General features: G+C 41.7%; 1 protein-coding gene and 1 long non-coding RNA gene across 3 annotated transcripts; one reads left to right on the top strand and one right to left on the bottom strand.

Moving 5' to 3' along the window:
- Positions 1 to 1,150: 1,150 nt before the first annotated feature.
- On the bottom strand, positions 1,151 to 3,717 carry LOC102395535. The gene is made up of 3 exons (XR_327729.4): positions 2,640 to 3,717; positions 2,331 to 2,512; positions 1,151 to 1,488 (listed from the first exon to the last, which is right to left on the bottom strand). It is a non-coding gene; the product is annotated as an uncharacterized LOC102395535 (long non-coding RNA).
- Positions 3,114 to 25,570, top strand: DCTN6 (dynactin subunit 6). 2 transcript variants are annotated; one of them, XR_003107518.3, is made up of 8 exons: positions 3,114 to 3,242; positions 7,876 to 7,940; positions 17,879 to 17,984; positions 19,305 to 19,393; positions 20,712 to 20,759; positions 22,330 to 22,472; positions 24,283 to 24,375; positions 24,979 to 25,570. XR_003107518.3 is itself a non-coding variant. In XM_006060709.4 (7 exons), exons 1-7 carry the CDS (start codon positions 3,220 to 3,222, stop codon positions 25,075 to 25,077), a joined length of 573 nt encoding a protein of 190 aa, XP_006060771.1. In that variant the 5' UTR covers positions 3,117 to 3,219; the 3' UTR covers positions 25,078 to 25,570. The 2 variants fall into 2 exon arrangements, 1 of the variants encoding a protein (XP_006060771.1); XM_006060709.4 differs by lacking the exon at positions 24,283 to 24,375 and having other exon boundaries at positions 3,117 to 3,242.
- Positions 25,571 to 26,239: the final 669 nt, after the last annotated feature.

Below are 26,239 nucleotides of genomic sequence, written 5' to 3'. Positions count from 1 at the left end.
TTTATAGAGTTCTCAAAAGCTTATAGGTCCTAGACACTGTACCTAATATTGATAAAATTGTCCTTCTTATAAGCATGCTCTTGCTATTAATTTTGCATCAACCCAGGCTTCACTGCCCAGCTCTTTGTCAAACACCAGTTTAAATATTGCAGCAGAGGTATTTTTAAGGTGATATTAATGTTTAAATCAATAGACTTTGAGTAAACAAATCACCATCCAAAATGTGGGCGGGCCTCATCCAATCAGTTCAAGGTCTGAAGAGCAAAGACCGAGGTTCTCCCCCCAGAAAGAAATCCTGCCTCAAAGAAACCTTGCTTGAATTCCCACATTTAGGTTTTGGGTATGAGATTGCAATATCAACTTTTCCCTGAGTTTCCAGCCTGGGGGGCTGCTTCTACATGATCAAGTAAGCCAATACCTTAAAATAAATGTGTGTGTGTATATATTATCTTCCACCACTTCTGTTTCTCTGGAGAACCCCGGCTGTTACTCATGCCATGGAAGTCTTTTAAATTAATTTAGACATTGCTTAAAAGTGAATAGGTGTTTACCTGCTTGGAGACAACAGGATGTTCTAAATTCATCCATATATTTATTCAAGTGTTTTTTTTTTAAGTATCAACTATGTGTCAGGTATTGTGGCCAGTGTTGAGTAAAGAGTAGGGCCAAAGTGGGAATTGCCTGATGGTCCAAGGGTTAGGATTCTGTGCTTCAACTGCAGGGGACATGGCTTTGATCCCTGGTCAGGGAACTAAGATCCTGCATCAGTTAAAAGGCCTTAGGGGCAGAGCTGGAGCTTCCCTGAAGAAATTCTACCTGTATACACAGTGGCTGCGCTCCATGTATGAGTGTTGCAATGCGCCCTGCAGATTTCTTACCTGCCAACAACCCCCACGATCACGTTAACCATTCCCTGCAATAAGCCTCTTATTATATTATCTCCTAATGCTTTTGTTTCTGTGGCTGAACCCTGACTAATACATTGAACATGAGACTTAAACAGTCAGAAGAGGGGTGCGGGTAGAGGGCGGGTGGAAGCAGTTTGGGTTTGAATTCAAACTGGCTTCTTGGAGAATTAAAGTGTGATTATGTTACCGAAAGTTAGGGTCCAGGTCCTCGCCACTCAAAAGCCAATAAACAGGCCAGGCTGGTGGAAAGGAAAGTTTGCTTTATTTCGGATGCTGGCAATGGGGGTAGGGGAGGACAGATGTCTGTTCAAAGGTGGTTCCCCCTCCACTGACAACCAGAGGGGCAAGAGCTTTTATAGACTGAGGGAGGGGGCTACATGCAGAAACAGCACAGTCCACTCTTACGATCATCTTCAAGTTGGTCACTGGTGGTCTGACCAGCTTCATCTTGATTGTTTTAAATACAGTTAATCTTCAGTTCCAGGGTCAGTTGTTTCCATTTCTTTGAGGCCAGTTCTTGAAACTGTGGCAGCTTATGTCACGGCTACAGTCTGGTCATCGTGTAGTTAGCGTCTTCCACCTGGTGGGGGTTTCAGTGTCTATAAGACAGCTCACAGCATATGGCTCAGAATATTATCCATACCCCTTGAGAAGGAACTAAAGTTCCCTGACTATGCTTAATGAGTACATCATTAGTATTTGGTCTCCTTTGACCGCTACCCTTTGTTTCCACATTTTCTCATTTCTCTGATTAAACTAATAAGTTTTGACTGAGATTTCAACAGACAAAAGGCAGGCAGAGGACATTGGGGGAAGGATCATAGGGTCCTGCTCCGTTTCAAAGAGGAAGAGGAACATGAAATTAAAGAAGAGAGAAGTGGGCAGGAGCTGGATCAAGCCCAGAGGTAATGGCAATTTTAAAAGGAAAAAGAAGTAAAAAAAAAAACCTAAATTTGGTTTTTAAAAGGATGATTTTAGCTACAGAAGAATAGCTTGGATGGAAATGTGATTTTAGAGGTCAAGGGTAGATGGTGCAGACTACAGAGGGAGCTTTAGAGATAGTAAATGATGCAAACTGTAAGCGTAGGACCAGCAGAGGTGAAAGTCACTCAGTTGTGTCCAACTGTTTGTGACCCCATGGACTATACAGTCCATGGAATTCTCCAGGCCAGAATACTGGAGTGGCTAGCATTTCCATTCTCTAGGGGATCTTCCCAACCCAGGGATGGAACCCAGGTCTCTCGAATTGCAGGTGGATTCTTTACCAGCTGAGCCACAAGGGAGGTCCAGGACCAGCAGAAGTTGTTGGCCAATTATATATGGACAGGTGAAGACAACCAAGGATGACTTGAGTTTCTGTCTTGAGCAACTGGGTGAATGGTGGACTCCTTTATTGAGACAGAGATCAGAGGACCAACTTACATTCTTTAGAGAGAAGTGCCTGCGAGCTCAGGTGCTCCAGACGTGTCCAACTCTTTGGGACCCCACGGACTGCAGATTGAGGGCTTCTCTGTCCATTGAATTTTTCAGGCAAGAGTCCTGGAGTGAGTTACCATTTCCTTCTCCAGGGGATCTCTCCATCCCAGGGTTTGAACCGGAGCCTCCTGCAAAAAGGGAATGGTTACCCACTCCAGTATTCTGGCCTGGAGAATTCCACGGACAGAGGAGGCTGGCAGGCTACAGTCCATGGGGTCACAAAGAGTCAGACAGCACTGAGCGACTTTGACTCACCCACTCCTGCATTGGCAGGCAGATTCTTTACCACTGTGCCACCAAAGCTCTGTTCTGGACATTTTAGGTTTCATAAGACCTCGCAGCATCCAGGTCAAGATTCGAATAAGCTGGTGTGAAGCTTGGCAAGAAGGACAGAATTAGAGATTAACCTGAGAAAGATATCAGGTAGAGGGCACTTAACTTACGGGGGCGAGGGGAGGAGAACCAGCTCACATTGAAAGGGAAAAGGGCCCAGGTTTAGCAGGAGGATCCTTAAGGAACTTAACTGAGAATGAACAGTGGGGCTTAATGAGGTCACAATGACTTGCGTTGGATCTGACTTAACGGCCGTTTTAAATCCGAGTCCCCCGATCTTTTACTGCACTAACGATCAGTTCGCGGCCAAACACCGCCGCCTGGCTGGAGCCGGCTCACGCAGAACTGAAACCTCCAACGCGAGCCGGCCCCGCCCCCGCCCACGCGAGCAGCGCCAAGGCTCCGCCCCTTCCCCGTCCTGCCAGGCTCCACAATCACCTACAGAGATCATCGCTGTGGCCAGGCGGTTGTGTCGATCCAGCTAGAGACAGGAGCTGAAACCATGGCGGAGAAGACTCAAAAGAGGTGGGTCGCTGTCTGAGAACCTATCCTCTCCTCCCCTCAGGGATGGAATCTGCTCTTGGTCACCAGTGGTGGGGACTTAGGTGGTGTCTTATTCCAGTCGCCCGGCCCAGATGGTTCTTAAGGCCCAGACCTGGCGTTCCCGGAGGGAGGAGGCGACGGGCTGGGGGTAGCGGAACGGGGGTTCCCTGGGGGTAGGGCCGGGAAAGGATGCGGAACGGGGTGGGGGAAGGTCCTGGTTCGTGGTCCCTCCGTGGCCTCGCTGGCCCTCCGCCACGCGCCCGCGCTGTCTCGGGCGGGCCTGCTGGGGATGCAGGGCGTCCCCGTCGCCTGGGACACGGAGGGACCCTCCCTTTTCCCGTGGCGCTCCGAACCCGTGTAGCTGTCCTGTGTCCCCATCACCCACGGTCCCCCAAACCCTCCCTGTCCGTCGGGGGCGCTCCGTGTATGTGTAGACGGACTCAAAGCGGGGCCCGCCCCTGGGCCAAAGCTAGCTGCTTGGTAAACGCGTGGGGACGGGCCTCGGGGCTGCTGGGCGCTGTCGGTGGAAAGGGACAGCTGGGATGCAAGACAAGCTTCAGTTAAACCGTTTCCCAAAGCCTCAAAGTTGAGCACCCTCTGCTGACTCTTTTAGAAAATGAACACCGACAAGCCTCGTTTTGGGGGCGGCCGTAAATTAACATTTAGGTTTTTCATCCATTTAGGCAGGTAATTGTAATCTTTTGCAAAAGCTAAAGAGGAACAGATATGCTAGGAATAATATGCACAGTATATAGGAGTGTACTGTGGAGATGAGGATACTGTTGATATTTTATAAGTTAGGACTTCGGCTAAGTCTTCCCTAGGCTGTCTGCTCCCGGCTCCGCCCCTTCACTCCTGAGTTTTATTATTCCTGCCTCACAAAGAAATATGCTGACTGACGCACGCAACCTGGGGCGTCTTCCTTGGGCCTAAAACTGAAGACAGGGCACTTTTGAGTCTCTTCCGTTCTCACTTGCCCAGTATAAGTTAAATATTAGATAATGCTTTTTTCATTAAAAAAAGAAATCATAGCAAGAGGGAGGCTGAGGGAATGGAAAACTAGGATTGGAAATCGTGTAAAATGAGCTGTTTTATAGAGGTTAATTTATTTGTCCACAGCTTAATAAGATTGCTTTTTTTACATACACAAACCCACCTGAAGGGAAAAGGATCAGAGAAAAAGTGTTTATAAATGATGATACATTTATCACCATTTTCAAGGGCAAAATCATTCAGCTGACACAGGAAAACTGTCCAAAGTGACAGGCTGTTTCCAGGAAACTTCCAGCTAACAAAAAAGGGATGATTGATGTTTGTGTTTTAGAGTGTGGCTGAGCACAAACCTTAGCATGGACTGTTGCTGTACACCTTTAAGCCCCGCCCCTTTAACAGGTAACAGTTGCCCAACTCTTGGTGACCCCATGGACTGCAGCCCCCGAGGCTCCTCTATCTATGAAAATTTTCAGGCAAGAATACTGGAGTGGGTTGCCATGCCATTTTTTTGGAGGGGGTTGCGGTCTTCCCAACCCAGGGATTGAACCTGCTTCTTTTGCATCTCCTGCGTTGGCAGGCAGATTGTTTACCAGCAAACCACCTGGGAAGCCAGGTAACAGTTACTGGGCTCCTGCCATAAACAATCAACTGCTGGTGAGCAACCGTTAGCGGTCCTGCTCAGCCATCCATGGGTGCTGCAGAGGGCCCCTTCCACAAGCCACCAGCTGTCAGTGAGAGATAGTGGTCCCCTCAGTCAGCAGAGCGGTGGTCTTCAGGCCTCAGGCAGAGAGTCTGGTAAGAGGCAGATCCTGGGAACATTTGGGGGCTGTGTCCTGCAGGGCTTCAGAGCCCTGGCCAGGCTCAGATCTTGAGTGGCTGCGAACCTCTCCCCCATCCCTGTGTCTGCAACGTAATGGCAGTGGCGTCTGCATAGGATGCAGTCTGCAGGACCCAACCCCTGCCCTAAGGGTGGCTTGAGGAGCCTGAGAGTCGTTGGGGTCCTGGGCGCCTGTCTCCCTCAGCGATGACGGCTAGGCAGGGTCTGGGGATGGATGGTTATCTGATGGGTATCTGCCTCTTCCTAGCCAGGACCTGGACTTTGGAGGGTGACAATTGTGCCCTGGGACCTGGGCCTTTCTTGTCAGAACAGAGAATAACACTTGTTTGGTAGAGATTTACAGGAACATCGTTATCTGAGCATGAACTAACCTCAAGAACAAAGGATCTGACACCAGGATGTTTGCAACAACTAATCATGCCCCGACCCCGATTCCTAGAAAAGGGCTTTGCTAAAGGCTTTCAGGGAGTTTGGGGGTTTTAAGGCATAAGCCACCTATCTCTGCCTGGCTCTGCAGTAAACCTTTCTCTGCTCCAAACTGACGTTTTAGTATTGTTTGCCCTCACTGTGAGTTACATGGACTTGTGTTTCGATAATATTAGGACAGTAATGTCCCGGGAATGAACTTTGCTTCAAGAAATTTCAAGGCCCTGGGCTTCAATTTCCTCATCTAGAAAATGAGAGGTTTGGAGCATTTTCTGTTTTCTAGTCCATGTCGCTAAAGTTTCTCCTTCTCCTATTCAATAGAAGGGTTATATATTTTCTGTGATTTCAGCAGACAAGTGACATGTAGTAACCCAGATGGATCATTTTTAAATTGTATTATTTTGTGCCTTGTAGAGAGTCAGTGCCTGTGAAAATGATGGAGACAGATGTAGCTGTGTCTCCTCTGGACATTTCGTAAAGATAGACTTAAGGATTATAAGTATTTTATTTTATAAGTATTTTTTTTTAACTTACTTATTTTTGGCTATTCTGGGTCTTCATTGCTGTGTGGGGACTTTATCTGGTTGCAGTGAAGGGGGGCTGCTCTCCATTTGCGAGGTGCGGGCTTCTCGTTGCATGGCTGCTCTTGTTGCAGGGCATTGACTCTAGGCTGGATGGTTGTGGTGCACAGGCTTAACTGCTCCATGGCACGTGGAACCTTTTAATTTCAGAGATGCTTGCTCCTTGGGAGGAAAGCTATGACAAACCTAGACAGCATATTCAAAAGCAGAGATACCACTTTGTCAACAAAGGTCTGTATAGCCAAGGCTACGGTTTTTTCCAGTACTCATGTATGGATGTGCGAGTTGGACCATAAGGAAGGCTGAGCACCAAAGAATTGATGTTTTCAAACTGTGCTGCTGGAGAAGACTCTTCAGAGTCCCTTGGACCCCAAGGAGATCAAAAACCAGTCAATCCTAAAGGAAATCAACCCTGAATATTCATTGGAGGACTGATGCTGAAGCTGAAGCTCCAGTACTTTGGCCACCTGAGGCAAAGAACCGACTCATTGGCAAAGAGCCTGTGCTGGGAAAGATTGAGGACAAGAAGAGAAGGGGGCAGCAGAGGATGAGATGGTTGGATAGCATCACTGACTCAGTGGATATGTGTTTGACCAAACTATGGGAGATAGTGAAGGACAGGGAAGCCCAGCATGCTGCAGTCCATGGGGTCAAAGAATCAGACACAACTTAATGACTGAACGACAACGATGTGGAATCTTCCCGGACTAGGAATCGAACCCGTGTCCCCTGCATTGGCAGCCAGATTCTTAACCACTGGACCACCAGGGAAGTTCTGATGGATATTCTTTTTACTTAGAGCTTTAAAAATACTTTGTGAGAGGAAGATATGTTCACTTAAATTTATAGAAGAAAAATCCGTACGTCTTTTTTAAGTTTTCCACATCAGTATGGAAGTGGTGATTTTTTAAAATATTTATTTTTGGTGTTACTCTGCATTTATATTAGGGAATATTTGGGTGGATTCTGGAATAAGAATGATGGAGAAACATGTTAAAGAGTTTGTACTCTGCTGACTCTCAGCTATATTTCTGGTCTAGCGCTCTCTCATAGCCCCAGATCTAGATATACTGGGTCTTTCTCCATGGGTACCTCAAACTGACTTCATCTAAAATTTAACCAAATAACTTCCATTTTTCATTTTCTTTTGTATGTACTGATGTTTTTCAAATCTTCCAACAGATAATGTCAAATGCCTCCTAACTTTTTCCCCAAGTGCTCATCACATAATCTTTCAGTTTTTTTTCTTTTTTCCTAGAAATCTTCCCTTTGAAGTCCTCTGTCTTTGCTCTCTAAGACCGATGCACAGCAATTACCCTAATGTTCCCCTCTGTCCTTGTATGCTAGAGCCTCTGATTCTAATCCCTGGCTTCGATTTTTTTTACTTAACAATGTAGATTGGAGATCATCCCGACTCGTTACACACAGGATTGTTCCTTCTTTTTTATGCTGTATATTAATAATAACGTATTAACCAGGTCCCTGCTAATGAATACCTAGGTTGTTTTGAGCTTTTTGCTATTTAAAAACAATGTTGGTATTAAGAGAGTCCAGTGCCTCATTTCTTCTCAAGCATTTTAAGAACACATGATAAATGATTTTAGGTTGATGGATGGTGAATCACCTGAGAAGTTTATAATATATTAAATCTTACAGTTTACTTTTCATTTTTCCATCAGTTTGTTTTAACTTTTCTATCACTGCAGTGCCAGGATAGCTCCTATAACAATATTTTTAAACCTTACCCATGATGCATGTTCCTTTTTTCTTCCTGCAGCGTGAAGATCGCACCTGGAGCAGTTGTGTGTGTAGAAAGCGAAATCAGAGGTGATGTCACTATAGGTAAGAGAATAGCCTATAAGTGTTGTCTCTCAAGAACTGGTGTTATTTAGTTTATTTCAGTGCTTTACATTTCGTTAGGTATTATTTTCTATGTTTGACTGAGCCCCTAATTTTATTGACAAAGCAATGTATTTCTCTAAGTGTTTAGTATTTCACAAATAATTTAGTATGATGGAGTCTATGTTTAAACTCCCATCTGATAAACTAACAAGGCAGTATAATAAAGTAATTTATTCGAGAGACATCTGTGTACCTACTATGTGCCGGGCCCTATGCTCACACCTGTGCTTGCACTCTGGACCCAGCAGTGAATATAGCAGAACTTACATTCTTCTAAGAGTGTAAACCACAGAGTCTGACGGACTTGGGGTTAGCATCCTTGCTCTTTATCTGCTGGATTACCTCAGGCATATCACATATCACAGGCCAGGACGTGATGTCTGGAGCACCAAGAGTGTCCTGGGTGAGAAAGGAGAGGAGTGGAGACAAAAGGGTGCACCTCCCAGTGGAGTCCACTCCCCTTAAGTAGTCTTCCTGAAGGTTGCACAACACTCTGCCTTGGGCCTGGTCTCAAGGACACGTCTAGCTACGGAGAATGCTGGGAGATGTAGTCTGAACCGGACACATTGCAGCCCTGTTGTATTGGATTCACTTACATAGAAAAAAGGAAGAATGGATATTCAGCGGCAGCAGCTTTTGTCACATGCAAAATAAGAGTGCCTTCCTCAAAGCTTTTTGAAGGATTAAATGAGAATATTTATGAAAGTCATGGCCCAATACCTGACATGTAGTAAGCACTCAATAAATGTTGGCTGGCTGCACTGTAAAATCAGCGTGGCCTTGCTCTAGAGGTTAAGTCCAGTGTTTAAAATGAAATGAAAAATTTAACAATGTGGCAGCATGGACTTCCCTGGTGGCTCTCCGTGGTAAAGAATCTGCCTGTATTGCAGGAGATGTGGGTTCAACCTCTGGGTGGGGAAGATCCCCTGGAGAAGGAAATGGCAACCCTTTTTTATTCTTGCCTGGGAAATCCATGAACAGAGGAGCCTGGTGGGCTGCAGTCTGTAGGGTCGCAAAAGAGTTGGACACCACTTACCAACTAAACAGCAACTTGCTTATATGAACATGATTGAGTTCCCCCAAATGCACATTTTAGCCACTAGATCTTTTCCATACATTTTCACCGGACATGGTACCCTGGTAGCTTTATTAACATGCATGCATGTTTACTAGCCACTGGGTATTAACCGAGTAGACCTTTCAGGAAACTTAAGTGCACTTTCAGAGAGAAAATGTGCCTTGTTCCCTTACACTAACAGTAACTGCAAAAGAAAAAAAAATTCTGTAATTTTAGTAAGTCTAAGCCTCCAGCCACTTCAGGATCATGTCTTATAAAACTAGTTACGATTATGCCAGTATTATGGAGCATAATTAGGGCTTTGCCCAGGTTGGATCTAATTAATTATTTTAAATTGACAGAATTTCAAAGTTTAGAAGGTGACTCTGTTTCTTTTCAGTCCTGTATTAACTTTGTTAACTTTTAAACCACTTACAAACTTTTTATGAGGAGAAATTAGCCACATGTTTCTCTTCCTCTGCATTTTTATTCTAGTATTTTTATGGTTTTCATCATGATTCGAGGGAGAACACCTAATATTAATTCGCAGGGTATTCTGTAATTAAAAGGAAAGTAAGACTAAAGTAATGATATTTCCCTCTCGTTTCTACTTCTTCCCTACTTTAAACAACGTGTTCAGTATCTACTGCGTAGTAGATACATAGATGGTACGGATATCTCTACAGGCATAAGTATACATACAAGTATACATATATGTTTGTGTGTGTGTTTCAGATTTGAAATAACAGGTCCTGTCCTTGCAGAAGCTTCCCTAGAAGAGCAGTAAAGGCTTTATCCTGGGCAAAGGAGAGCTGGACTGCTGCATAGGACTGGGGCCTGGGGATTTCAGGAATCAGCACTCACTTTCCTGTTCTCCCTCTGTCTTTCATGTCTTGGTGCTCTTCCCTCTTCTTTATCCCTCTTATCCTCCTGCCTTCCTTGAACGTTGAAATTATGTAAAGAAATGTGGTATTTAAATCTGCTTTCCATGTAAGCTGATCACCAGCTGATCGTGCACCGCTCTGGTGGTTAAAATATAAAATGATTGTTCAACACAGATTTTCAGTGATGGATTGTAGCATAAGAAATGATAATATATTTTTTTTTAACTAGTGATTTTAATTTCATCATTGAATGGATCTAAGTTAATATTTTGTTGGGTTTATTTTTGACCCAGGTTTTTAAAATCAGAAAATGTTCTCACTTTACAGAAACACCTCAATTTTCAAAACTAAGGAAAAGATTCAGAGTGATACCCAGTGTATCACTCTGGTATAACCCAGTTACCCAGTGTTCCATGTTCCATATTTCTTATCTCATTTTCATTGTGCCTGTTTCTGATTCTTAATTGTATATATAAATATGGAAATTTTCCAAAACTGATACTTAGTCATTTCTATCACTTTTGTATTTGGTATAAAATAATCTCTAATCTTTTTGTACTGTTAATTGCTTTTTCTGATGTAATATCTCAAATTAAAAAAAGCTCTTGGTAGATATAAAGTTAAATCAAAGCAGAGAGTAGAGATAAGTTACCTGATGAAAACTCACTCTCCCTACCGTGTTTTCTTTTTCCTTCTTTTTTTTGGGGGGAGGGGTGTGGAATTTTCTTAGGGAAACTTTTATTTTTTATTTATTAAAAAATTTCATTGATGTACAGTTGATTTACAATGTGTGTTGTTAGTTTCTGCTGTACAGCAAAGTGAATCAGTTACACATGTACATATACCCACCGTTTTTTAGAGTCTTTTCCCATATAGGTCATTACAGAGTATTGAGTAGAGTTTCCTGTGGTATACAGTAGGTCCTTGCTGCTACTGCTGCTAAGTCGCTTCAGTCGTGTCCGACTCTGTGTGACCCCATAGACGGAAGCCCACCAGGCTCCCCCATCCCTGGGATTCTCCAGGCAAGAACACTGGAGTGGGTTGCCATTTCCTTTTCCAATGCATAAAAGTGAAAAGTGAAAGGGAAGTTGCTCAGTCGTGTCCGACTCTTAGCGACCCCATGGACTGCAGCCTACCAGGCTCCTCTGTCCGTGGGATTTTCCAGGCAAGAGTACTGGAGTGGGGTGCCATTGCCTTCTCCGAGGTCCTTACTGGTTATCTATTTTATGTATAGTTGTCTGTATATATCAATCCTAATCTCCCCATTTATCCCTCCCTCCCTTCCTCCCTGGTGACCATGTTTTCTATATCTGTGACTCCATTTCTGTTTTGTAAATAAGTTCATTTTTTTAGATTCCACGTATCGTATTATATGACATTTGTCTTTCTCTGACTTACTTTGCATAATATGATAATCTGTAGGTCCATCCATGTTGCTGCAAATGACATTATTTCATTATTTATGATGGCTGAGTAATATTCCATTATGTATATGTATCACATCTTCTTTATCTATTCCTTTGTCGATGGGCTATTGTTTTTCAACTTATGGCTTGTTTTGTTTTTGCTTAATTTATCAGAATAACGGAGAAGGCAATGGCACCCCACTCCAGTACTCTTGCCTGGAAAATCCCATGGATGGAGGAGCCTGGTAGGCTGCAGTCCATGGGGTCGCTAGGAGTCGGACATGACTGAACGACTTCACTTTCCCTTTTCACTTTCATGCATTGGAGAAGGAAATGGCAACCCACTCCAGTGTTCTTGCCTGGAGAATCCCAGGGACGGGGGAGCCTGGTGGGCTGCCGTCTGTGGGGTCGCACAGAGTCGGACACAACTGAAGTGACTTAGCATAGCATAGCATTAGAATAACTAATGTAGGTCTTCTGTTACAGTATAGATACGGAGATTTCACGATGTTTTACATAACTTTCCATCCCCTCGTCAGTTTTACCTTGCTATGTTTCAGTTAGTAGAACATTACGTTTTCTGTTTTCCTAGAAAATCAAGTATTTGGTTTATTAAAGAAACTAGTCTGAAGCTTTGAAGTATAGTCCTTAACCAGAAACCCTATGTCTGTGGCGCTGACGGAACCTGACCCCTTTCATTAGAGTCTGTTAGGAAACAGAGCTTAGGAAAAATAACAGTTCTCTCGTTAATTATAATTTGGGTAAATAAGCTTTCATCTTATTTACTATCAAGCCTGCTTTTTTTTTTTAAGCCTGCTTTTAATTAGACTGCCTTGATTCAGGGGTTTTGCGTTATTTTCTGAAAATTTGGTTTTAAAAGCTGAAACCCATCTTAGAAAGGTCCGTCTGTGCACAGTCCTGCGGTCCTGTTGCAGCCTGGAGGCAGAGTCCTGGGCTTAGGACAACACCCGGGGACTCCCGGTGTGAAGGCAGAACGCCTACAGAGTGACACAGCTTTGTGATGGAAGCACTTTGTCCCACATTGTTGTTCTTTCCATTAGAGTTTTTAATACAGATCAAAAGCTTCCCTTTTATTGTGGAAATTTTTTAAAATTGAGGTCACATTGGTTTATAATATTACGTAAGTTTCATATGTACGACATTATATGGAAATCTTTTTCAATAAGGCAAAACAGTGGCTTTGACTTGAGAATGCATCGAATATAAAACAGTTGTTAAAAGTACTTCGTCTTATAGGTCAAAGGAATTGTTTTCATTTTCAAGAGACCTTGTGGCTTTTGGAACTGTTTATTGACATATGAATATGTCCACAAAGATTGCATTCTGTGGCAAAGATAGACAGGAAAAATACCCTTTACTAACTGAAGGGAATGAAAATATGATGCAAGGAATGTCTTTCTGGCTAGGTTGTGTCAAGCCCAGCCAACCATTTAGAAAAATAATTCATCAGCCAGTAAGGCAGCTCCAACTCTAGACACATTTATCCAAACAAGGAGATAAGCCAAATAGGGTTTCAGCACATTTGGTAAGAAAATACACAAACTACCCTGCCAGAAAGAGCTCCAGAAAGTTCACGACAGCCTTTTAACAAAAACTTTCCATTGTGACAGATTTTTATTTTTAAAGGATTTTAACCCCAAGACCCTTCAACTTGGTTTGAATTCAGCCCCATACTAGGTGAAAGTGCCACTTGGATGCAGAAAAGTGTGGGGCAGACGGCACTCACGTTTCAGCGTGAGGGTGCTGCCCGCGTCTTGCGCTAGTGCTGGGCTGCCAGGCTTTCTGGGGCCAGCCTCCGGCGCTGTGCAGAGACAAAGCACCTGCTCAGACGTTTCCTTCAAGAAGTTCACCAAACTTAAGTCTTAGCAGTCACGTGTACTGCAATTCATGTTTAAAAACTAACCTCTCTAGTCTCTGCCCCAAAAAAGCTCTTCAAGAGGTTAAGGGGAGCTATTTAGTTTGTCACCCATGACCTTGCTGTTTCTTCACAATTCAGAATAGATTGCATTGCCAACATTCACTGGCTCATGGAAAAAGCAAGGGAGTTCCAGAAAAATATCTACTTCTGCTTCATTGACTATGCTAAAGCCTTTGACCATGTGGATCACAACAAACTGTGGAAAATTCTTAAGAGACAAGAGACCAAATCACCTTACCTGTCTCCTGAGAAACCTGTATGTGGGTCAAGAAGCAATAGTTAGAACCTGACATGGAACAATGGACTGGTTCCAAATTGGAAAAGGAGTATCTCAAGGCTGTATATTGTCACCCTGCTTATTTAACTTCTATGCAGAGTACATCATGCAAAATGCCAGGCTGGATGAAGCACAAGCTGGAATCAGGTTTGCTGGGAGAAATATCAGCAACCTCAGATAGTAGATGATACCACTCTATTGGCAGAAAGTGAAGAGGAGAGTGCCTGTTGTTGAGAGTGGAAGAGGAGAGTGAAAAAGCTGGCTTGAAATTTAACATTAAAAAAACTAAGATCATGGCATCTGGTACCATCACTTCATGGCAAATAGAAGGGGAGAAAGTGGAAGCAGTGACAGATTTTATTTCTTTGGGCTCCAAAATCAGTGCAGGCAGTGACTGCAGCCATGAAATTAAAAGGCGCTTGCTCCTTAGAAGAAAAGCTATGATAAACCTAGACAGTGTATTAAGAATCAGAGACATCACTTTGCTGACAAAGGTCCATATAGTCAAAGCTCTGGTTTTTCCAGTAGGCATACAGATGTGAGTTGGACCATAAGGCTGAGTGCTAGAGATTTGATGCTTTTGAACTGTGGTGCTAGAGAAGACTCTTGAGAGTCCCTTGGACAGCAAGGAGATCAAACTTGTCAATCCTAAAGGAAATCAACCCTGAATATTCATTGGAGGACTGACGCTGAGGCTGAAGCTCTAATACTTTGGCCACCTGATGAGAAAAGCTGACTCATTGAAAAAGACGGTGATGCTGGGAAAGATTGAAGGCAAAAGGATAAGGGAGTGGCAGAGGATGAGATGGTTAGATGGCATCACTAACTCAATGGATATGAGTTTGAGCAAACTCCAGAAGATAGAGAAGGACAGAGGAGTGGCATCCTGCAGTGCATGGGGTCGCTAAGAGTTGGACATGGCTTAGGGACTGAGCAACAGTTTCACCTTTCAAGTCACTTCAGGAACTCCAGGACTTGTAGTTTGGCAGTGTGACCACCAGGTGGAGGTGTTTTCTTAAACAGGTCTCATGGAATCTGCTCACTGGTCTCCTGTAGTGCTTTCTATCCCAGGGAAGGCCCTGAGACTTAGAACCAGTTTTCCAGTTATTTACTAACCCTCTTGTTAAAAATGATAATAAATAATAATAATAAAATACCTGGCTAACACAGCGCCAACATTATTTTTAAAAGGGAAAAAATGAAAATATCAGTTGTTTTCAAACCTGTACTTTAGAGGAACTTTTAGAAACATAGGTCCCAGTGTAACTTTTGTCTTATCAGCCTTTTCTCACGTAGCTTTTTGCAAGACTGCTTGTTGTCAAAAGCTGCAGCCTGAGGACCAGCAGAATATCTTGTGCCCCTGGGTACTAATCGAGCTGCGGTAAAGGATCTGCTTTCTGTCACAGCCAGGACGACCTCTTCCTCCTATCAGATTTTTAATGCCAGTATGGAAATTTTTTATTAATCTGTTTCACTGTCTTACAGTAAGGTGAAGAATTTCTTCCCTGTTTAAAAGGAGGTTTCACCCTGTTACGGGAGTATCAGGGGAATAAAGCAGTCCCTTTTCTTCTGTTTCTCAGACCAGAAAGAGTCGTTTTATTTACTGTGATAAAGTTCTTAGCTCTTAGTGTCAGATAGTGATGAACCTCCCATTTTGAAGAACTATGGGCCAGACCCCATGATCTTCTTTCCAAATATAATCCACACTTCAACCTGGTGAGATAGGCTATCATAGACTTCATCTTTTTATAGATGAGAAAACTGAAGCATTTGAGAAGCTAAGCACACAGCCTTTAAGTGATAAAGGCCAGAGCCTGGACTTTGTAGACAAGGGATGTGGTTGCTGGCTGGGGCTTTAATTATAAAGAACCGAAAATAGAAAGATCGTGTCCCTTTATCATAGAATATCTTGACATAAAATATAAATATGGTATTGTGCAAACCACAGCTTTAAATTGCTTCACACAGCTGGAAGGACCTATAAGAAATTTCTCATTTCAAAGGAATCCAATGTTTGTTTCAGCATTGTTTTAGCACCTCTCTCCAGAAGTGGTAATTCTTCTAAATGCCTTATATTAAGGGGTTGGTTAAATAAATCATGGTATATTAATATAATGTGAAATAATATTCAACAATTTATGTGGAAAAAAATCACGATAACTTTTTAGGTGAAAAAGCAAGTTGCAGAATAAGTACCATTCCTTAGTTTTTGAAATTCATATTTTAGTATGTAAAATTCATATTTTTTCTCCTTCAGGTTGAACTTATCTTCTAACTTTCTAGGGAAATATATTTTATATACAGTCATATTTACAGATTTTAAATACACACTAGTACTCAAGTCTGGAGTAATACTCCAAACTTTTAAGAATAGTTACCTCCAGGGAATGAGATCAGCAGGAGGAGAGAGGATCTTTCACTTTTGACTTTGATTGAGTTTTTTGGGGTGAGCAGGTATTCCTTTTATGATTATGTGTATGTGTGTGTGTATATTTATAATTATGTGTATGTGTGTTATATTTATGATTATATGTATGTATAATTATATATGTGTGTGTGTATTTAAAATTATGTGTATGTATGTGTGTATTTATATGTGTATGTGTGTTATATGGATGATTATATGTATGTATATTTATGTATGTGTGTGTATATATTTATAATTATGTGTATGTGTGTGTGTATTTATAATTATGTGTATGTGTGTGTATTTTTTAACCAAAGGAAAAAGGCACCCGTGGTCACAGTCATGGCCACCGTGAGAAGTTTCCCAGGGATCTGAGTGACCCCATCTTCTATTCTGAAATCTCCGATCCTAAACAGGAGCATTTGCCAGGAAAGTTTTACTTTAGCAACTGAGGATTTAGGGAGCCAGAGGTGACATAAATAACAAAGCCACCCTCTGTGTGTCCCCTGACCCCGCACCCCATGTTGGGCCCCACCCTCTGTTATCAGTCCCCAGCTCTTCATTGTTGGGGAAAAAAAATAAGCTGTCCTGAGATTCTTTCCAATTCTCTGGGCACCAGGAACACCTCCTTATTTATTTTAATACATTTTTGAGTGAGCGTGTTAAGTCTTCCCGATTTTCAAGACAAACAAAGCTCCAGAGGGCAAAAATAGCACCCATTCCTCTTTGTTTCCCTGTAACATACAGCCCTGCGTCTTGCCTGCCATTAGCAGATAGTGATTGTTGGGTAAATTAACAGTTGATTAGTACAGTTGACTGAAGCAGTTGAGCGCTGAGCTTGACGGGCAGCGTCGTCTTCCCGCCTCCCTCCCACCTCGTGCCGCCCTCCCTACCTTCTGCCCACCCAGTCGTGCTGTTGGAGTCCGCTGCATCCTGTGCAGAGCAGAACTTCCTGTCCCCTTGTTTACAGATAAGAACGGCCTTGATCTGGGTTGGTGGGGCAGGTTGGGAGGGAGTGCCTGCAGTGAGGTGATGCTTTCTCATCAGTGGCTTCACTATTAGCCAAATGCTAGGCCTTTGGGTCAATCGAGTGGAGGAAGGGAATGGTACAGTCTGGAACTGACGGCCTTGTTGAGGCCGTGCAGGGCCTCCTCCACCCCGGTGGTGAAGGGATGCGATGAGGGCCCTTCCTGCCCCGCAGCGTGAGGCTGGAGTCACTGCCTCAGCTCAGCTCTCCCACTGCCAGAGTCCAGTAACCGCGCTTGGCTCCTTCCTCTGCCTCCCTTTATCCTTTTCAACTGGTTAAAATCATATCCTCGACCAGACGTCAAGGGCTCTGCCTTCTTCCACTGAGTAGGCGTATAATAAGGATGGTGACAGAGTAACAAAGGTCAGGTTAGTCTCCATGTTTTCTAACTCCCATTCCACCCGTATTTCATCATATTCCCTTAATAAAAGGACTAATCCTGTAATACAGCAGCATGAGAAAGTGTTATGTGGTTCACCAGCATAAGCAAGTACCAGTGTTGTAGCAACGAGAGCCTTACCTTTAGGAGGGAAGAGAAGGAAAGGAATTAACTTTTATTGCCAACTCTGTGCCAAAATATCATTGTCTACAAACAGTGTTTCATCTAATTCTTACAACAACCCTGCAGGACTGGTATTATCACCACCCCCATTTCACTACTGAGATAACAGACTTCACAACAGAGGTGAGCCGGACTGTCCGGCTCCAAAGCCCTGTGCTGTGTCCTCTCTCCTGGGCTGGAGATTTGGCCCAAACTACAGTGATAGCCTTTCTAACGTGCCCTCTGGGATACCTGGTACCTGCTTTAGGAAACGTTCCTCCCAAGAGCCTCCTTAGAAGCTCAGCCTCCACAAGTAATTTCTTTTCCATCCGTTTAACAGGACCCAGGACAGTGATCCACCCTAAAGCACGAATCATCGCAGAAGCCGGTCCAATAGTGATAGGCGAAGGCAACCTAATAGAGGAGCAGGCGCTTATCATAAATGCGTGAGTAGCACCCTTACACATGCTCTGAACGAGCTGCCGCAGAGAGAGTCTCCTTTCATGTCAGCCATCTCTAGGGACCTTTTACAGCTGACATCTGGAAAGCCCACTGTCAGAACCAGGAAGACACTAAGGATCTTTTTCAACATAAGCAGTTAGTGAGGACGCTACAGAAGCAGCTTGTAGGTAACTAGAATCTCCGAGTCTGGATCTGGTCCTCTTCCCTTCCGTGTTCCAGCCTCTTGTGTCCCTTAAGGAGGCGTCTCCTGAGGACATCCCCAGTGGCCCTGTCCTGTGCTCCCAGCCTCAAATTGTCTTCTGATGGGGTGGCTTGATCCTGACTACCATGTTATTACTCATACCAGGACGCGTGAACTTCAGTCTGATGTATATTTTCATGTGCCTTGTGGGGATAACATTCAGAATTATATTTGAAAAACTGGAGGTCCTAGAGGCAATGTTTCAACTTTAAAGATTAAAAAAAATTATAAGCTATTAGAACATGTATGATCTTAGTCAACTAGACTGTAATACCTATGAAATTTTTACAAGCATCTGTAAAGCTAGATAAAATTTTGGCAGGAAATTCAAGCTTATACCTAATTTATAGCAACAGTGTATGGAATTTGTAGTAAAGACCTTGGGAAAATATTTAACTGTGATAAAGAGATTGATTTGTCTTAATGCTTACTTAGGCTTTGGGAGTTTCTTACTATATTAAGCAGTTTCTTTTTAAAATATATTTTGGCACCTTTAGTGTAAGTCAATTAACAACAACTATATTCTGCAGTAACTCAGCTGTCAGAGATAAAGCACCGTTTTTAAATGGCTTCCTTCTCTTAGACTGCAAACATTTTTTTGTTACAAATGTTTCAGCTAATCACGTAACAGCATAAAATGATTATTTTACATGAATATCTGTTTACATTTCACAATCTTGAATGGTTATTAGGAATGGAAAATTTTCAAGTTAGGCATGATTTTGATTCCAATTTAACAAGCTGAAAGTCCCAGCCAGCCTCTTTTCTACCTTGTCCTGGGAAAGGTCCCCTGGGCTTTGAGTTTAAAAAATAAACAAAGGAAGACTGACCTTCTATACACACCTGTGATTTCTTTACATTGCAGTAGTTCTTTTTCAATTCAGAATCAAGTCTTCTCCAGCATAGAGGATAAATAATTCACTTGGATTAAGAAGTTACTTAACATCATTACATGTATCAAGCTTAATAGAGGTACAATTGAGAGAATGAACCCAAATTCTGTAACAGGAGAATTGCTTATTGCATTATTGACTTTTTGATCATTTCTCTCTTCTTTTTATAGTCACCCTGATAATATCACTCCTGATGCAGAAGATCCAGAACCCAAACCTATGATCATTGGCACCAATAATGTGTTTGAAGTTGGCTGTTGTATCCTTTGCAATAATTTAAGAGAAATCATTTGCAACTGTCTTTTCAGTACCCAATCTTCTCTGTAGAAATTGTTGTAATTTATCTATCAAATACTTTATATATATATGTGTGTGTGTATATACACACACACACACATACACTTTATATATAATAGATCATTTAATTATATATGTGACATATATTATGTATATATATAGATAAATGTATGAATTATATTTTTAGGACTAGGCCATCCATCTCTTGAAAAGACTTATTTACAGTATATATAAAAAAAAATTATTCCCTCTCCTTCATTGAGTAACTTCAGAGAGTAAAGGAAGCACGCTGTTTTCAGGTGTGCACGCGTGCACACACGCACACTCACCTTTAGGAGCCGTCTTGCTTGTGTTGCTGCGTCTTGTTGTTGGGTAGTGACTGAGTGGCAGTGGACATGAAGCAGAGCGATCTTGGCTTCAGTCCTGATTTAAGAGCTGCAGCTCTGCCCGTTTGCGATTTCTGTGTAGTTTTAAAGGTTGACAATGTGGTGTTGTCTGATACAAGGAAATGGTGGATGGGCTGGAAATATTTCATTCTTTGATGTTTTTCTCCTGAGTGTTACCAGTGCCTTTGCTGATTTCATGCTCTTAAAAAGAGTAAAATCTTTGCATAATGTGAGTAAAACCTTTTCATAGTGTGAGCAAAACATTATCTTATAAGAGAAACTATTAATACTTCAAGGAAAAAACTAAAGGTTTAACAATAGCAAAATATTTAAATGAATTAAGCTTCATTTATAAGATAGACCATTAGAACCATTAAGGAGTCGCATAAAATTATGTTTTTAAATATTCTGATGGTATGGAATAAGGCTTGCAAAGGTAGGTGAACTGAATAAAGTAAGCTACAAAAGGTTATAGAGTTTTATTTTATACAGTTTGATTTCCAGTTATATAAAGGGAATTATATATCTTTACAATGTAAAGATATGTCAAGCTGTTAACAGTGCTGCCCTTACGTGATTGGGTGTTAGACAGTTTTAATTTTCTTAAAACAATTATGAAAATATATTTCTTAAAACAATTATGAAAATACTCATAAAATTGGGGTATAAGGTACTCATTTCTTTAAAAATATAGAAGTCGTTTATTTATACTTCGAGATATTTCTGTTTAAAGCATTAAACTTTACTTGCCTGCTGCCCTGGGCAGGGAGTTCTGGCCAGCCCAGCCTGCGGGGCCCTCTCAGGCCTCGGTCCACCCCACTGCAGGACGAGGAGAGTGAATCAGAAAGAAAAAGATGAACATGTTCACAATGTGTGCTTAACTCTGGCTTACAGATTGCCAAGCCATGAAAATAGGAGATAATAATGTTATCGAGTCAAAAGGTAAGCTACATTTGGAACTATATTGTGAGAAGTGATTACCTCCTCTCTCTCGGTGGTGTTCTGGAAAACAGCCTAAGTGCAAACCACGACGAAGCCACGTGCTTAGACGGAAGGCAGGCGTGGTTGGGAGCGGGCTAGCATAGCCGTGAGATGAATTCTTTGCCTTTAAGGAACCTCATCGAATCATGTTTTTTATCCACTAAATTAAATTTCTAGCTGTGTACGTTTAAATCGGGATTGAATTAAACCTTCAGGTGAAAGATTTGAAAACGGTTTCTTCTAAAAACTAGTGTCGATGGTAATTTAGTTGATTCATGTTGTTGTCAAATTAAAGGAAAAAAACCAGTTTCTCTACTAGTTTGCTTTCTTTAATTTCAGTACTGCTTTCCCCTAGCCCACTAGAAACAAATGTAAGCTACTTATCATAGGAGGGGCTAGGCAAGGGGTCTCCTGAATTGCCACCACTGATAGGAAGTGACTCCAAGAGCTTGTCCAGAAAGAACCAGAATGATAAGACTTGTCTATTTTTCCAAATAATGTTATCTATTTAAGAGGACAAATACAGTCATTTTATTCATTTTTAAAATTTTTATTTATTTTTGGCTGTGCTGGGTCTTTGTTGCTTCGAGGGCTTTTCTCGAGTTGAGGTACTCGGGCTTCTCGTTGCAGTGACTTCCCTTGTTGGGGCACAGGCTCTAGGGCGCGTGGCTCAGTAGGTGCCGCTCCTGGGCTCTAGAGCTCAGGCTCGATAGTTGTGGAGCATGGGCTTAGCTGTTCTGCAGCACGTGGGATATTCCCAGATCAGCAGTGGAACTCATGTCTCCTACATCGGCAGGTGGATTCTTTACCACTGAGCCACCAGGGAAGCCCAAGACCTCTTTATTTTTTTTTTAATTAATTTATTTTAATTGGAGGATAATTACTTTACAACATTGTGGTGGTTTTTGCCATACGTTGCCATGAGTCAGCCATGGGCGCACATGTGTCCCCCCATTCTGAAGCCCCCACCCACCTCTCTCCCTACCGGCTTTGAGTGCCCTGCTTCATACAACGAACCTGCACTGGCCAAGACCTCTTTAGAATAGTGCCTTTCCTTTCTTAGTCTTGGATGGCATGAAAGAAGAGCTTTTTTAAAAGAGTAAGACTTGTTGTTAACCTACACAGTGGTTTTTATTTAACTTGGATTGCCAGTTATGATGATGATGAGTATCACTGTCATTTTCTATTTATTGTATACTGACCGTGTGTCAGACCTGTGCTTGACACTTGACATTTATTATCTCATTTATTCCTTACAGCACATTGTGAAGTAGGATGGGCTCCATTTTAGAGATAAACTTGCTGAGAGTGTGTACAGGTCACGCAGATCACAACAGGGCTCTGTTTTGAATCCACTTAATACTAGCCTGTTTTGTGCCTCTCTGCTGTACAAACTCTGGACTGAAGTACTTCTTTTAATATGTTTCTTAAGGACAGTTTGTATTTTTATGCTTGCATCATCTCAGGAGGAAAACAGTGTTCTGGTCTCTGACTGTCTTCTGTAGTCGCTCTCTGTGTGTCTTTCCTGCAGCGTATGTGGGCAGAAACGTGATACTGACGAGTGGTTGTATCATCGGGGCCTGTTGCAACCTGAACACGTTTGAAGTCATCCCTGAGAACACAGTGATCTATGGCGGAGACTGCCTGCGACGGGTGCAGACTGAGCGGCCACAGGTACTAGAACCTCTTTAGTCGGTAGCGTCCTTTCTAGGGCTGCTAATTTTCCCAAAATACCACATAAATGTTTTAATGGGGCCGCGAGTCTGTTATTTTAAAAGCAAGTGATTAAAATAAAGCATCAGAGGAACATTCCTAAAACTACAATTTATTTGTTGACTCAACAGAATTATTGAGTCCTTAAGTTAATATCCGGAGAAGGCAATGGAACCCCACTCCAGTACTCTTGCCTGGAAAATCCCATGGGCGGAGGAGCCTGGTAGGCTGCAGTCCATGGGGTCGCTGAGGGTCAACACGACTGAGCGACTTCACTTTCACTTTTCCCTTTCATGCATTGGAGAAGGAAATGGCAACCCACTCCAGTGTTCTTGCCTGGAGAATCCCAGGGACGGCGGAGCTTGGTGGGCTGCCGTCTATGGGGTCGCACAGAGTCGGGCATGACTGAAGCAACTTAGCAGCAGCAGTAAGTTAATATCAGAAATACGTCCAAAGATGACAGTGACACATTGACTGTGGGAAGAGAACATCCAGGGATGTTTCTCCTAGTCTTATGTATTTTCACTGAAGGTGCATCGCCAAGCCTTACGAACTACACTGATTTGCTCCTAAAGTACCAACCTTCAAGGGTAAGAAATGGACCTACCAAATTACTTTACACCCAACTTGGGTCCACCTATCAGTTTGCTGACATAGTTGGCCTGAAAATAAATGCAGCTTGTGAATATGCAAGTATATTTAGATATTTTCCTGGCTTATGAGGAATTGTCCCCTCCTAATAACCATCACTTCATGGGAAATAGATGGGGAAACAGTGGAAACAGTGTCAGACTTTATTTTTTTGGGCTCCAAAATCACTGCAGATGGTGATTGCAGCCATGAAATTAAAAGACGCTTACTCCTTGGAAGGAAAGTTACGTCCAACCTAGATAGCATATTCAAAAGCAGAGACATTACTTTGCCAACAAAGGTCTGTCTAGTCAAGGCTATGGTTTTTCCTGTGGTCATGTAAGGATGTGAGAGTTGGACTGTGAAGAAGGCTGAGCGCCGAAGAATTGATGCTTTTGAACTGTGGTATTGGAGAAGACTCTTTCGAGTCCCTTGGACTGCAAGGAGATCCAACCAGTCCATTCTGAAGGAGATCAGCTCTGGGATTTCTTTGGAAGGAATGATGCTAAAGCTGAAACTCCAGTACTTTGGCCACCTCATGCGAAGAGTTGACTCATTGGAAAAGACTCTGATGCTGGGAGGGATTGGGGGTGGGAGGAGAAGGGGCTGACAGAGGATGAGATGGCTGGATGGCATCACTTACTGGATGGACGTGAGTCTGAGTGAACTCCGGGAATTGGTGATGGACAGGGAGGCCTGGCATTCTGCGATTCATGGGGTCGCAAAGAGTTGGACAGGACTGAGCGACTGAACTGAACTGAACTGAATAACCAAGAATAATGGCAAGTATGCATTTGGAGTTTCATGTTAGAGTAGGAGATAAGTATTGATAGAGCATTTGGGGCTTCCTTTGGACAGAAGGCATTCTGATTGAAGTTTTAACCTTACTGCTTGGCACAATCAGTATATTTCCTTAGTTATGCAGCCTCCTTCCCCTCCCCCAAAGAAAATGTTTGCAAGATATTTAGCACTTTTGATTCTTAGCCATATTTTATCAGAAATTAAAATGCCAGTTCTTTCTGGGTTATTCTAATTCTGTAATCTTTGGCTTTTATTATTATAAGCAAGTATTACTATTCTTTGGACCAAAAAAGAAATAAGAACAAATCTAGTATTTTTTCACTATCTTTCTGCATAACAGCAAAATGATTGAAGAGGGAGAGATGAAGCTGGAGTTGGGTTAAGGGAGATTAGAACTAAGTGAGCAAGAATATCTGAAGTTTAATACGTAATGGTATGTATGCAACACTGTTTTCCATGTTTTACCAATTATAAGGATCACATAGAGGTCCTTGTTACAAATGATCCCCAGACTTTTTGAACCAAAGTGGTTAGGGTAAAGGGCCTAAAAGTACCCCAGGTGAATTTAAAGTAAGGCCAAGTGTGAGCAAAGCTGATGTATGAAGAGTGAAGATCAGATGCGTGTTGTAGCTGTGTGCTCTGTCATATAGAAAGCAGTGTACTCATGATGTCTACTATAATTGAAACTCTTTCACTTCTTAGAGGCTAAGATGAAATCTACAAAAAGCAAGGTTGAAAACTGATAAACAGACATTTTTACATGCAAAAGTTTTGGCTTTTTCTTATTACCAAACTTAATGTATGTTCATTGTAAATTGAAAAAGCAGGGAAGCAAAATTAAGTCAGTGAACGGGATCCACTGCAGGGGGCACAGGTTCAGTCCCTGGTCAGGGAACTAAGATTCGGCATGCCTCAGTCCAAAAAAAAGAGATCGGTGAAAATCACCTGTAATCCATGACTTAGTGATAATCATTTCTACCTGATGCTCTTAACTTTGCCCTCTGCTGGCCAGTTCTTAATTCTCTTATCTTTTTAGCCCCAGACACTACAGCTGGATTTCCTGATGAAAATCTTGCCAAACTACCATCACCTAAAGAAGACCATGAAAGGAAGCTCAACTCCAGTTAAGAACTAAAAACAATAGATGACATCAAGATAATATTTGTGTTTGACCAATGTCTTTTTTTTTTTTTGACTGGTGTCTTTTGAAAGAGCCACGTTTGTGCATTTATAACAGTCCACGAAACACCTGTTGACTTTATCTTGTAAAATTGAATTTGAGAAGAAAGTAATGGATTTTCATTGTAACTGTCCTCTATAATTTATATAAAATGTATTATTTTCTGATGTCCTTGTCCCATTCTGATAATTTACAGATTTTTTTGTTCTATGTTTTATGTTATATAAAATGTTGGCCATGAGTTTTAGTTATGTAAAAGACTACCCATGATAAGAAAGAACATATTGTTATGTATTTATATTCTAACAAATACTAAACTAAATAAAAATGTTGATGACAGGACTTTTACTTTAATCAGTTTTTCTACTTGCATCAACTTTCCCAAAATAGCTCTTTTAATTTTTATTGTATACTAGTTAAATATTAAAGCTAATGTGTTTTCATTTTCCTTTTGTGAATTTGTGTCTGTCTAAAATTTCAGGTGAAATTTCAGCAGCTATTGAATTAATTTAGATTTCATTATGTTCCTAAGAAAAATATTTTTTTTTTCTTTTTAGTAAAACAAAAGTAATCAGGGAAAGATGTATTCAGTAGAATATGAAGTCAAAAAGAATGGTCTAATGAAAATGACAAGTAAATGACCATTGAGTGATATTCTTAGGTTTCTGAGGACAATGAAACTAGAAGAGATTTTGATATATTTATAAATATATGAAATTATTTTGGCATATTACTAATCAATAATTATCAACCTTGGGCATGATTCTGTTTACCTGATTACATAGTAGGCAAAATGTTGAGAATTTTATTGTAATTCCAAGGTTTCTTTTTAATAATTCAAGTGCATCCATTAATGGAACATAGTAACTTTTGAATTAGTAGATGTTAATTAATAGTAAGACATTAAATGCTAAAATATTTTCTCTTTTTTTTTCTTTTTTCTTTTTTTTTAATATTTTCTCTTGAAACATTTTTTTTAATTGAAATACAGTTGAGTTTGTTGTGTTAGTTTCCCATGCACAGCAGAATGATTCAGTTATACATGTATGTGTATTCTTTTTAATATTTTTATCCATTATAAGTTATCACAAGATTAATTTTTAATTGTGGACAGTAA

This window comes from Bubalus bubalis, chromosome 1 (genome assembly GCF_019923935.1).
Source record: "Bubalus bubalis isolate 160015118507 breed Murrah chromosome 1, NDDB_SH_1, whole genome shotgun sequence".
Lineage (NCBI taxonomy): Eukaryota > Metazoa > Chordata > Mammalia > Artiodactyla > Bovidae > Bubalus > Bubalus bubalis.
The sequence above is the reverse complement of the archived record's forward strand: the minus strand, read 5'-3'. Positions and strand labels throughout refer to the sequence as shown.

What these genes read in the sequence shown, in the direction of transcription:
- DCTN6 (XM_006060709.4), top strand. Translation starts at nt 3,220, where the DNA reads ATGGCGGAGAAGACTCAAAAGAG. An exon ending in TGTGTTTGAAGTTGGCTGTT is followed by an intron (nt 19,394 to 20,711) that starts GTATCCTTTGCA and finishes TCTGGCTTACAG; the next exon opens with ATTGCCAAGCCATGAAAATA. An exon ending in TGCAGACTGAGCGGCCACAG is followed by an intron (nt 22,473 to 24,978) that starts GTACTAGAACCT and finishes TTATCTTTTTAG; the next exon opens with CCCCAGACACTACAGCTGGA.